At 40.7% G+C, this 13,234-nt stretch overlaps 1 protein-coding gene across 1 annotated transcript; it reads left to right on the top strand.

Moving 5' to 3' along the window:
• The first annotated feature begins 5,160 nt into the window (after positions 1-5,160).
• Positions 5,161-12,424, top strand: LOC101166301 (adenosine receptor A1). The gene is made up of 2 exons (XM_004070681.4): positions 5,161-5,926; positions 9,340-12,424. Exons 1-2 carry the CDS (start codon positions 5,586-5,588, stop codon positions 10,094-10,096), a joined length of 1,098 nt encoding a protein of 365 aa, XP_004070729.1. The 5' UTR covers positions 5,161-5,585; the 3' UTR covers positions 10,097-12,424.
• The last annotated feature ends 810 nt before the right edge of the window (positions 12,425-13,234 follow it).

The raw sequence follows: 13,234 nt of genomic DNA, 5'->3' as shown, positions 1-13,234 counted from the left end.
CTTTTTCACAATCTCAGCTAATCTTTTTTCACATTGTGCGTCCTCAAATTTAGCATTTGGAATCAAGAAGACTGACAAGCGAGGAGGCTGATTTGAGGAGTCATTAGTAAAGCTTGCAAACGTTTTGCCAGCCTCAGATCTCTGAAGGGACTGGGAAGTGTTTATTCCTGCAAATTAAATTAGAATGGATATCTTTTCAAAGAGATTTAACACCTATCTTTCTGAAAAAAGTCCAGTAAAATTGAATCAATGTTACAGCAGTTGGCGGTAGTATTTTAGAGCTGTCATATTTAATTAACTTGTTTAATTTGATGGGTCTAGATTAAGAATGTTTGATGTTGTCATCAAGACTCTTCCCCCTGATGTCACTGTTGGGTTGAAATGGTACGGAAGAAGAAGATTCCAGGAAAGACGGTAAATTTCCAAACTGGTAAAGGAGAGGAGAGAAATAGTAGAAAGGGAGCTCAACTAACAACAAGGAGGAAGAATTTTTAGGTTTTTTTTCACCTAAACTAGATTAGGGTTCATTACTGGGGCTGCACAGTGGTGCAGCGGTTAGCACTTTCCCCTCACAGCGAGAAGGCCCTGGTTTGAATCCTGGCTGGGATCTTTCTGTGTGGAGTTTGCATGTTCTCCTCGTGCATGTGTGGGTTTTCTCAGAGCACTCTGGCTTCCTCCCACAGTCCAAAAACATGCTTCATCGGTTGATTGATCGCTCTACTTGTCTCTAGGTGTGACTGAGAGTGTGTGTGGTTGTGTGGCCCTGTGACAGGCTGGTGACCTGTCCAGTGCCTTCACACAACAGTGACCGGCTTAGGCTCTGGCAGCTCCGTGACCCTGAAGGGGATACAACGAGTTAAGAAAATGGATGAATGGGTTCACTACTTGGATCTCCTTTCGGGACCTTTATATTATCTTCTTCTTGAAGAAAAAATACTTATGTTATTAACTGTTAGGCTGTGATTGTGTAAACTATAACCCTTTACACTTGGGTTTCTCCTTTGCACAAGAAAGAGGAAATGTAAAAATATACAGTGTGAAATGTAAACATCTGTCCTGCACATTTTTGGTTGTGATCTTTTGAACACGTGTAGTAAGAATAAAAATAAAACACTGGATTTAATGCGCCAAGTAGCACGTTATTTTCAGTATCTAAGCTTTAAAAATGCTATAAATAGAAAAGCTTTTCTCCAGCAGGTTTATTTTAAATCTGGAGTGTTTTAAAAACTGAAAGAAAAATGCATTGCATTTTCAACTAGGACAAAGTATTGTTTTTAATAACAAAAAATGATTCAGAAAAACAAGTTAATTCATCTGTTCAGGGCCAATGAGTTATGAGGTTACATGACCTCCATCCAGTTGTGTACTGCTTCAGGTTACCTCCACTCAGTTCTCCTGCCTTCACCGTCTGGGATTTCCTGCCTTTATTGCGCACTGTCAGTGTTGTACCTTTTGCTTTTCTGGTTGTTTCTCTCGGTCAATAGCAGAAGCCTGCAGAAACCCCATGTGTTCAGAATTACTTTCTCATTGTTTTTTTCTTGTTGTCCAATCCCTGCTGTTTGTCTCATCGTATATGGTCTCCCTTCATGAACTCACTTGATCTTATAGAGGTTTCTTCCTTCTTTATACTGTATGTCTTTATCTTTTGTTCTCTCATAATTTTTCCCCTCAAAGACTAGTGTGGCTTTTTTCAGTAAAAATAATGCCAGCTTGTTAGAAACTGTTAGAAACCACTTCAAAGCACCAATCTGTCTGTTAAAAGCAGGAGAAAGAAAACAGGAAAGTTTCAACAGAAACTCATTATCTAACACAAATCCTGTGTGACCTCACAGTCTCCAGACTAGATGGAAAGAAGTCAAGTTTAAAATATTTTCTACTGTTTGCATTTTGTAATATTTAAAAATGATACAAAGATCTGGGAAAAACATTTTAAAAGTCTATAAAGGCATTGGGCTCATATTTTTTATTCATCATGCCATGCTGAAAGTTTTTTTTTTTTTTTAACACAAGTGGTTTAGGGTTTGTAACAGATGCAGTATTGTGGTTCCCAGCTCATCAGGAAAAATGCATTAAGCTGCACAGTCTGCCTTACCCAGCTGAGCCTTGTTGCACTTTACTGGTCAAAAACATCCCTGTCACAAACACCCAAATGGCAAAATCTGACAAATGTTTACTAAAGCATTTCCATACCTCAAGATTCTGTGGGTATATCAGTCAGTCGGTTTTATTGCTTTCTAAAAAGCATTAAGCTGCCATTTGTTTAGATGAACTTCAATCAGCTGTTGTAAATGATAAACAGGAAGTTAAAAAGGGATCATGAAATAAAAATGTTACAAACATTTCATAAAAGTAGCTGTTATACAACAACCCTGATGCTTTGTTTTCATTGTTTGTGGTCTACCCTCTCCATTTGGTGCTTTTTTGGCTGTTTCTTATACAGGAAGAAAAATAATTCAGTTTTAGCTCAATTGTGCAGAGATGCTAACTAAGGAAGAATGTTTTATCAAACAAAAGATGGATGCAAAGGGGAACAATCTTCTAAACCTTTGTAGTCTTTGTTTTTTTTTCTTTTAAAGGATCAATCTTTGATGTTTGAAGTGATTTTCATGTGGATCATCAAAATGGAGATTTAAACGCCAAGCCATAAGCAGCTGCATTATTTACCACAGAACTAAAAGTGATTGAAGATTTCTGAATATTTTCCTTAAGTATAAAGCGTAAAACTCTCCTTTCAGGGTTTCTAATGTAGAAGAGCTCCTTCTGAGTCAATCAAGAGATTCTTGACTGTTGATATGTGAATGAAAATGTTAAGACCATTTGCCTGGCTTAAAAAAAAAAGCCTAAAACTGTCTCCTGATGCTCTTCAGCAAGTTAAATGTGAGCCTATTAGCCCTTTTTTAACTCATTATTGCAGTCACATTCACATCAAATCAAGGTAATGAAGCACCTCATGAGAAGCACACGAGTGCTGAGCCACATCTGTGTCACAAGAGTCAAAACAGCAGCAGCAGTGAAAGTAGGGTTTGTAACACATGCAGTATTTTTGTTCCCAGCTCATCAGGAAAAATGCAATGTGCTGCACAGTTCATCAAACATCAATTGTTTGTTTATTACACAAACAATGCTCCGGTCATAGTTTCTGCAGAGCAGCAGTTGTTTATCAGAAAATCGCATCTGAGTTGTGGGTACTGTTTGTGCAAAGGTAAGTCTCCGCTGATATCACATCATTCCTTTGTTTATAATCTCTCTCAGCTTCCAGCTCCTCACAACCTGAACCTAACGTTATTGGTGCAACAAAAATGACGAGCAATATATGAACTGTCCAGCTTAGACAGTTTTGATCCAGACACCAGCTCAGAGAAGGAAAATGAAGACGTACATGGATCTGTTTGTCCACAAGTGGATGTATCAGAATAGAGTGGAGCTGGGAGACTTTGGCCCTTCCATTGCGGTTGCTGGGTCACAACTGAGAGCTTTTTCAAACAGCGTTTTTTTTTTTATCTGCTCCTGATCCATCATGACTTAAACAAATACCGTACTTATAAATGCCGATTTAATCTTAAATTCTTTCGCGTATGTCCTCCAACATAAGTAAAATGCTACAAGACCATGTTAAAAACACCAAAAACAGTAATTTTATTGGAGTGGGTCTTTATCCATCTGATGTACGCTGTGGCCTGACACGCTTGAACAACATAAGTGAACAAGATTAGTTTATAATTAAAGAACTCTACAGTGAAAGGTGCAACCTTGATCAGCCAGATAACAGAATCTAATTGTCCGCCATATTGATGGGTTTGTTCATTTGTCTGTCAATTCATTTGCTCCGTAATTACTTGCATAATGATTCTTCATGCAGCCACCACCGGGCTTGTGTTCATTACAATGTCAGCAGTGAAATGGAGCTGCAGTTGCTCCAACAGGCCCATGTGGCTGCATCTTGCCTCAGTCTGGACTTGTTGACCTCTGTCCAGCACGCCAGCAACTCTGTGCTCACAGATGGAAAGTGCTCCAGCACAAATACTGCTTTGGTTTACTGCATGGTCCTCCTGTCATCATTGTCTTCATACAAATGCAGAGCATTGTGTTAGCCTGCCTAGTCTTTTGTTTGTGTTTCACTCTGAAGCCCATACTTGTTGTAAACTAAAACCCTGGACTTTCTTTTATATGCGAGTGAGCACAGTGGACCATCTGTGCCGTCTGCATATTCAGTCATACCTGCTCACTTGGAGTCTGCATCAAAGCTCACACTGCTGCCGCTCGTTCACCTTTAAACCCCAGCAGTGCAGCATTTGGAGTGTTTGCAGTGTTACACCTCTCTTTGTTCATAGGCCACTCAGACCAGCCCATCTTCCACCAACAACCATGCCACGTTCCTTTCTTCTCCATTCTGATGCTCGGTTTGAACTGCAGCAGATTGTCTTGATCAAGTCTACTTGACTAAATGCACTGAGCCATGTGATTGGCTGACCAGAGTTTTGCGTTAACCAACTTTTGGTCAGGTGTGCCTAACAAAGTGACCGGTGAGTGGACATAACAAGGGAATAAATGGATCCAAATCAGCCTGAAAGTAGATGTTACTAAGAAATCAAGCTTTTAGGGCAGAGTTTACCTTTGACATAGTATTTGAATGACCGGAAAGCATTGTTTGTGTTAATCTTCTTTGTAGTGTTTGTAGGAATGTGGATTAGGGGGTTTTGAAAAGTAAGCTGTAAAGATTTTACACCTTTTGATACATAGGTGGACAAAAACTGGAGTGTTTGTTTCTGATTTTATATTTGTCTTCTTGGGTTTACTGCCTTTGCCACATGCTCTGTAGATCAAATTCCAATTGATCCGGACTCTAAGCTTTTCCAAGGGCATATGCATTACACTAGTGTTGCACAGAGAGACTGTCTTCTCCTCAGGACGGTCCAGGAGGAAGTCAGAGCAGCTTTTATTTATTAAAAAATAAAGCAATCATACCTTCCAGGAGAAATGGTTGGGTTCAAATGAAAACAGCAGGCTGAGTGAGCTCAAAGGAGGACAGCTTATCCCAAGAAAAGTATAAAAATATATGAAGCTTGCAGCAGTCTTTGTTTTGTGAAACGCACATAAAGGTGGGGGAGAGGCGGCGGCGGGGGGGGGGGGGTGTCTGCAAGAGTATCCTCTTGTTTATAGAAACAGTTGTGAGGTTATAACCTGCTTTCTCGTGAGCATCTTCCTGGATAAATCAAAGTGTGTGGAGAGGATGCTGCGCTCACCAGACGCAGGTGCATCCAGCCAAGAGGAGGAGGCGCTGGGAGCGGATCAGGAGCGACGCACATCCACCGCTGGACAGCAGCTCCAAACGCAAACTCCCGATTTTTAGCCTCCATTTGACGCTTTTGTTCTTCTTTTTTTATGATTATTACTATTTTTACTACAAAGTGGATTTCCTCTCGGCTGCTATCGGACAACCTTAACGAGGCACCATGACAGGGATGAGCGCAGGGCTCGTTTGGAAAACGCCGAGGGGACTGTAGAAAACCAAGCAGCTCCGCTGGTTTCCCGTTTCGCTGCTGGGCTGATTCCTCAACGAGGATACCTACTCCTCATCTCCTGGAATGGCTGGGACACTCTTGTCAGCACAGTCCCTCTACATAGGGATGGAGGTGCTGATTGCGGTCGCCTCCGTGGTCGGGAATGTTATGGTAGTTTGGGCTGTGAAAATTAACAAATCCCTGAGAGACACCACGTTTTGCTTCATCGTCTCCCTGGCTCTGGCGGACATCGCGGTGGGAGCGCTCGTCATCCCTTTGGCCATCACCATCAGCATCGGACTTCAGACGCACTTTTACAGCTGCCTGCTCGTGGCGTGCACCGTGCTGGTGCTGACTCAAAGTTCAATCGTGGCCCTTCTGGCAATCGCGATTGACCGCTATCTCAGGGTCAAGATCCCAACCAGGTGAGGTGGTGGTGGTGTGTGTGTGTGTGGGGGGTGGGGGGGGGGGTTCTCAGCATACATGACAACATAAAGTAGGACACATTCACACCCATGCAGTGTTGGCCGTGAAAGAGCACTTTGATGTTTCTCTCCTCACGCGGCTGAAATCGGTCACCTGAGTTCTCATTTCCACATGGGATTCGGTGCAAAAGCTGACATGCTTGTGCCTGTTCAGGCAGCATTTGACACAAAAGTGTGGCACCCTCTGTTACCCTTTTTTTAAGATGTAACATTTTAAAAATGTAAGTGTACTCATCTGATAATCCCTATTTCTACATCTGCAAGGATGTCAGACAATGTATCTTTTTTTGTCCAAACTTTTTGCAAAGAGATTTGGTGTAGATGTGTGAGGGCTAACTATTCAGTTTGCATTGAATCTTCATAATAACGTTGAATGCAAAATAACTATTTAAAGACAATCTCAAATGAAAATTGTGCCACGGTTTTTTTTTCCGTTCTTGAGGCATTTTTCTGCAGATCGAGGATCTTATGAAAAAGTAAGCCAAAAATTGCATTTCTGAATATTTCTTTATTCAAATAATTGCAGGAGCAGAAAAAAAGCTTGTGATGTACAAGTTACCATGCATGGCAAGCCACAAGCTACCTGCTCCACTCCATTCTGATGCATCATGCTTTGACAACTAGATCCATGTATGTCTTCATTTTCTTCGTCCGAGCTGGCACTTAGAGGCTGGATATCTCCAATATTGCCATTTTTGTCCTACCGGTACTATTGGTTGGGGGTGTGAGGGGATGTAAACTAGCAGGCGAGTATGTAAACAGATAGATGTCAGGAAGTAGGGACAGGCATACTCCACGCCAACAGTTCCACCATAACTCAGAAACAACACAGGTTAAAAGGCGAAAAACTGTACAATCACAATTAAAAACCATTTGGAATGCTCTTACAATATTTCAAAATATGATTCGAGTTGGACTTAAATTACAATTTTTCTAGCAATGGTATACTTTCATTTCTTCATACTAGAACAGAAAATATCTGAGTACATTTTAGCCAAAAATACTGTGAATTTCTGATTTGAAAACCAGAAAGAAAATTAAATAAAAGTCTGCCTGGATGAAAGTATTTTTTGTCAACATTAAATCTGGGTTTAAATAAAGGTGACAAAATGAATTATTAATGATGCCACCTTTATTGTTATAAAAATAATTCATCTTAAACTGTAAACTGTTATCGCTGTAAACTTCCAAATGCAAATCTTGTAAACAGGAAAATAACACAAATATTTATCTTATTTTAATCATAGAAACAAATAATCTGTTCTTCTCATTTGACCCTTAATGCTCTGAAGGTCAAGGTTTACAATAGCTCATAACAGAATTTAGCCAATCACAATTAAGAATTTGTAGTTCTTAGTGCTGGGGTCCACATCTACCTCTGCCGGTTCCAAGCCCGGTTAGAGAAGGTTGCGTCAGGAAGGGCATCCGGCGTAAAACATTGCCAAATTTACCATGCGACTTGTTCGCTGTGGCGACCCCTGATGGGAGAAGCCGAAAGTGGAAGAAGTGCTGGGGTCCACATGTTATTGATTTTATAACAGGAGCCTGCAGACCAGACTTTGGACATGTCAACCCAAGACTTATAGAATCCCTTTAATTTCACTGTCATCCTTTTCTTTTGTATAGTTCTGTGGTCATATTAACTTAATAAAAACTTAGCCTTTCCCTACTTCTCTTTTTTGCTTTAAATATAAAGAAAATTCTCAATAAGAGTATGTTACAAAAATGTATTTTCCAAAGGCTGAATTGGTGTAACATGGTTTCTTTCTTGCACACGGATGTTATTGAAGTCTCCCCTAATCTGTGTCATATAGGCTCTGTTTTCACACAGCTGTAAAACCTAAACCTAATTTAACATGTGTGCCCTTAATCAATACTAATCCAAGACAGATCACCTGTTACAACCAGACTAAACAGTAGAATGGAGTTTGGTATCGCGCTGCACCTCATGAAGGGTCAGGCTGACATGCTGCAAGTGTTTTCTCTGGAAAACAAACACCATATAAATGGTTTTTCACCTCTGCCTCCAGGCTGCTTTCAGTTTGACTCTTCTGGTCATTTTTGGTCTCGCACAGCAGCTGGGATAGGATTTCCCTCACCCATTATCTTAGTCTTGCTCCTACATCCTGCTATGTCTTCTTTTTGTTAGATGAAGGTTGGCAACTATCTGTAGATCTTTTTTATTGTATTCTGTAAACCAAAGATTTAATTCTGTCCCATCAAAGCAGACTGAAACCGTTTGGCCACTTCAACTTGAAGTCTCATCAGCTGTGACAGACCTGAGGTGTGTGAAATTTGTTTTCTGCGCTTGATCCTCCGCTGATGAAGCAGTGAGCTGTGGCCACAGCTGCATCATTTTGTGGTTTAACCTCCACAGTTCAACGCTTATTGCGGAATACTCGCGATGGGCGGACAGACTAACACTCACTTGCAGAGATGGTTAAGTTTTAGTCTACTTGTCAACCTAAATTTACTCAAGATAAGTTTGCTGTCTCTAACATCTCATGACAAAGAATGCTTTGAACTGAGTTACTGGTAATGTGTTTAAGCTTCAGACTCTTACACCATTAGGCTTTATGCCTTAGTCACATGCACCAATACGAGGGTTGACCCTTACGGGTGCTGTGGGTGTTTGTGGTTGTCTGGGCCTGTGGAGGGTCGTAGACAGGAAGACCGCATTTTAAGGGGAACACATGTGTCTTGCAGTTCCCTTGAGTCTCATACGGGCACCTCGAGGGACATTATAAAAATGGAACATACCATTGTCGTGCCACACGCCTGCGTCTCACCTACTTCACCCTTACTTACCCTTAAATGTTGTTTAAGTATTTGGTACAACCTGTGTGCTCACTGTTTGCCCACAGACAGCCCGCATCCATTGCTTAACCCTTTAACACCGGAGGTGTTGCCTGCAACAGCTGAATAACTCATGCTTTTTGACTTACCGCGACTCTGACCGTTCAGGTGATCAACATAAAGATCAGAAACAGAATCAACTGATTTAGATCAATTGTAAACACCTCAATGCTGGGAAGAGTTGCACATCAGCATAAGGCTGGTTTTATTTGCTCCAGAATCCACTGGATTTAAATTATACGGTAAATGGTTAAAGAGTTACAGAAGTCGAAAAATGTAAACACTGGAGCTAAAGCTTAAGTGTTAAAGGGTTCAAGAAGAAGTAGCACTGTTTGAAATGAATAGTTTACTGCAAATAGGCTGGAGAATCAGGCCCTTGTAGCTTTTGTCACCCTAAGGACACTTGCTTCATAAAAATGAAATAAAAGAAAAAAACAATCCATACCCGGGGAGTGCTTTGAAGAAAACATGTGACGTGTTTTTGTTTGTTGTTGCAGGTACAAACGAGTGGTGACTCGCCGGCGAGCAGGTCTGGCAGTGGTGATATGCTGGACGGTGGCTTTCATTGTAGGGCTCACACCCATGTTAGGCTGGAACAACCTGAGGCGCCTCCAGCAGAATGGCTCCATCAGCTCGGACCTCGTTATCACCTGCCAGTTCGAGAACGTCATTAGCATGGACTACATGGTGTATTTTAATTTTTTTGGCTGGGTGCTGCCGCCACTGCTGTTTATGTTGATTCTTTACGCAGAGATCTTCTACATGATCCACAAGCAGCTGAATAACAAGAAGATCACTGCTAATCACACAGAGCCGAACAGATATTATGACAAAGAGCTAAATCTTGCCAAATCTCTGGTTCTGGTTCTTTTTCTCTTCGCCGTCAGCTGGCTCCCTCTCCACATCATCAACTGCATCACTCTCTTCTGCCCCGAATGCAAGAAGCCCATAGTCCTCCTTTATATTGCCATCCTGCTCACACATGGAAACTCTGCAGTCAACCCAATCGTCTATGCTTTCCGCATTAAGAGGTTTCGCTCGGCCTTCCGGAAAATCTGGCAACAATACGTTTGCTGCAAGGAAACACCAGCCCTGGAATTCCAGCCCAGCGACAGGAAAGAAATGCCCATGCTGGTTCCACACCAGATAACGCCGGTGGATACATCTCAGATGGAAGACCTTAAACGTCATCTATCACAGCAGCAAGAACTTTCACCTCAGTTACAAGAGGATCAGAAGACAGAAACACCTTAATAAAGCAACCGAGATTAACCCTCAACAGAGCAGAATATGTTCCAAACAAACAGAACCGATCACTGCAGTTGTCACTGATCAGTCCAAAAGCAGTTGCTCTCTTCATTGGAATGTGTTCTTCTGAGAGGCAGAGAATGCTTTACAGCAAGGCTGCAGTGTTTGAGTGACCAACACCACATTGATCACTTGAAGATTTTCACATTTTTCTCAGGATATTTATTCAAAGTTTGGTCAGAGGGGGGAAAAAGAAGAGCAGCAACTGAAAAAACTTGCTATAAAGGAGGTCCTTTTGATAGTTATACTGGCGACAGACTTTAATCAATCCACTATAACTGCTTTTTTTCATTATGATGAAACAGTTGGCGTGGAAATAACAAAACGTGCAATATAAATTATTGTTGTTGCTAATTATACGATTATAAAATGCCACAGCTCGCTTGAACATTTTTAGAACAAATAGAGCAGGGTACTTCATACCACTATGTATATGTTTAAACTGTCAATGATGGAAAGAAAAAATGAATGTAATGTTGTAAATAAGATTCCAGCAGCACAGCTGTGAATGCTCCTCTTATCTTCAGGGTCTAAATTGCACAACTTTAAAGCAGCACCTCAGTAAGTGCTGTAGGAAAGGTTTTGTAACCTCTCAACAGCTCTCCATGGACTCCAGGCTTTCCCTGATACAAAAAAAAAATCAGTAATACACGGCAGAGGAGGTGGACAAGAATAAGAAAGTAGCAGACTGAGGCAACGGGAGAATTTTAACAGTTCACAAGCTGCAGGACAAGCAGGAAGGTCTGGCAACTATTCATGAGGGACAAACACAAGATGCACTTAAAGAGCATTTTTATCTGGCCTCCACGCCGGCTGGTGGCGGCGAGAATCATGTCTCTGCCTCTATTTCAGAAGCATTTGGAAAACCTTAGCACGGCAGATATTAGCTTAAGCAGCCTTACAGTATTTTGGTAAGTCTTGATTGAACTGGTTTCTTAGAACCTGAAGATTGTGAGCATTTACTACCATGCAAGCTCAAAGTTTTGCATAATGCCAAGCTGGTATGTTTGTAGAAGAATAGATAAAGTATGTTTAGTGCTTTTCATCTAAACACAATGTAAAGGAATGTAAATATGTATTGTTTGATCCCTTTTACTATAAGATTTCACTAAAATGTGTGACAATCTCCTGAAAAAGTGATATTTTGTCTCCTAACTGAAAAAAGTTAGAGATATTTAAATCTTAAGAGACAGAAAAATAACTTTAACCAAACCACTCACTTCTTTGGCTCACGTCAATATCTTGGCATGGTTGAAATATACTTAATTAGCCAACTTTAAAGGCAAAAATAAGAAAAATGGTTTAATAACTATTAAATGAAGCATTCTTTTGCGAGTGCCATATTACTTCTTCCTTTTTGCCATTTAACAAACATCTGTAGTGTTCTGTTTATATTTCAGCTCAATTGTTTCTGGTCTAATGTCTTCTGAGATCAAGCAGCTGCCATTATGTATCATTTCTAAGCTAAAACGAAATATCAGCAGCAGATGGAAAGGTCATACAGGCCACGGTTTTCAATTAATTTCAAGAAGGATTTATGCTAAATAATGTGCTTGGACAGCCACTAATTGCTGAAGCTGCACACATAAATTAAACAAGACAATACAAAATCTTGTCGTATGTTATGAACTCTCTCTGACTGAAGCACTACTCAGCATTTTTAGCTCTGTTTATGTAACAAAGGCATTTTAGCAGGGAGGAAATACTGTGACATTGCTTTTGTACAGAAGGCATCTTCCAGCCTTTAACTCAAAGCACAATTCTTATAAAGCCTCAAGTAAAGTGCATTTATTAAAGAGTATGGATGTAATCTTCACTATGAGCCTGTGTCAAAGTCTTGGTTTTACACGCTAACCCTGTGCGCAACTATTGTGCTTTAAGATGGGAAAGCTTGTCCGGCTTCAAAAAATTACACGTATTTCTAAGAAAAAAACTGTTATTTTTTTCCACAAAGAAAAGTGAAAGAAAATACTACTATGTTCATCATTTGGCAATAAATTACAAAAACAGTTTAGTTTAGTTTTGTTGCTTTTATTAGCTTCAAGCAAACACAGGCTAGACCTGAGGTTTAGCCAAATGATTAAGTGACTGGTTATCCTGTTTCTCAACCCTGATCCCCATGGCCCACGTATGCTTCCCTGCTCAAACATACCTGACTTTAATGACCATCATTACCAGCCCTCTGCAGTGCTTGATGGGGAGCTAAATTAGGTGTGCTAAAGCATGGTAACATGGATAATAAGCAGGATGGTGGGCTCAGAGCACCAGGAAAAATGAAAAAAAAAAAACCTTTTACCCACCTTTATACATCCATCCTAGCAGTTTCTATACCTGTTTCAGTAGGTCATCAGTCCAGCGGTTTAAAGATGCAAAGACACCAGCTGGGGTTTAAAAAAACGTATTTCTGCGACTTCACCACCAGAAAACATCTTTTCCATTTAACTTTGAAGGTGATAATGATGTTGTGTCTTGTTTTTGTTTTTCTAATCTAATAAGAATCCTACATTTTTTTTTAGATTTTTGTTCTTCTTTACCCTGCGACAGACTGGCGACCTGTCCAGGGTGTCCCCTGCCTTCGCCCACAAGTGGCCGGGATAGGCTCCGGCAGCCCCGTGACCCCGAAAGGGAAAAACGGTATAGAAAATGAAAATCTTTGTTCTTCATTCCCACATTCTATAAACGTGTTCCAGTGCAATCAGTCAAACTGACAGGGTGTCCATTTCACATTTAGCTAACACTTAATCTCAATGCAGATGCAAGACTTTGATTGGAAAAATAACAGTAAAGGTGTTAACTACTTTTTCACCTCTCTCGATGAGTCAGTCCTTCTCAGGTTATAATTATTCCTCAACAGTCAACATCTCCAACACAGATTTGTAATAAAAGCAGGCAGCTGCTCGGCAGGACTGTAAAAATTCTTATTAATGTGCCTGTCGGATAACAGCTGAGAGTTGTAACGGCTCTGACAATCTTTGTTCTTTTCCCCAGGAAGGGTATTTCTTTCACGTGTGGGGTGGAATTAGGTTGTAGAGAACATCTCGCACCTACTGTGCTGTTTCTCCTCTCAGACTATGAAGAGATTCC

Source organism: Oryzias latipes, chromosome 7 (assembly GCF_002234675.1).
Source record: "Oryzias latipes chromosome 7, ASM223467v1".
Lineage (NCBI taxonomy): Eukaryota > Metazoa > Chordata > Actinopteri > Beloniformes > Adrianichthyidae > Oryzias > Oryzias latipes.
Note: the sequence above shows the minus strand (reverse complement) of the source record. Positions and strands in the feature narration are given on the sequence as shown.

Bases quoted from the DNA above. Each gene is read 5' to 3' on its own strand.
- LOC101166301 (XM_004070681.4), top strand. From the start codon at position 5,586: ATGGCTGGGACACTCTTGTCAGCACAGTCCCTCTACATAGGGATGGAG. The intron at 5,927-9,339 runs GTGAGGTGGTGG...TTGTTGTTGCAG, and splicing joins AGGGTCAAGATCCCAACCAG to GTACAAACGAGTGGTGACTC.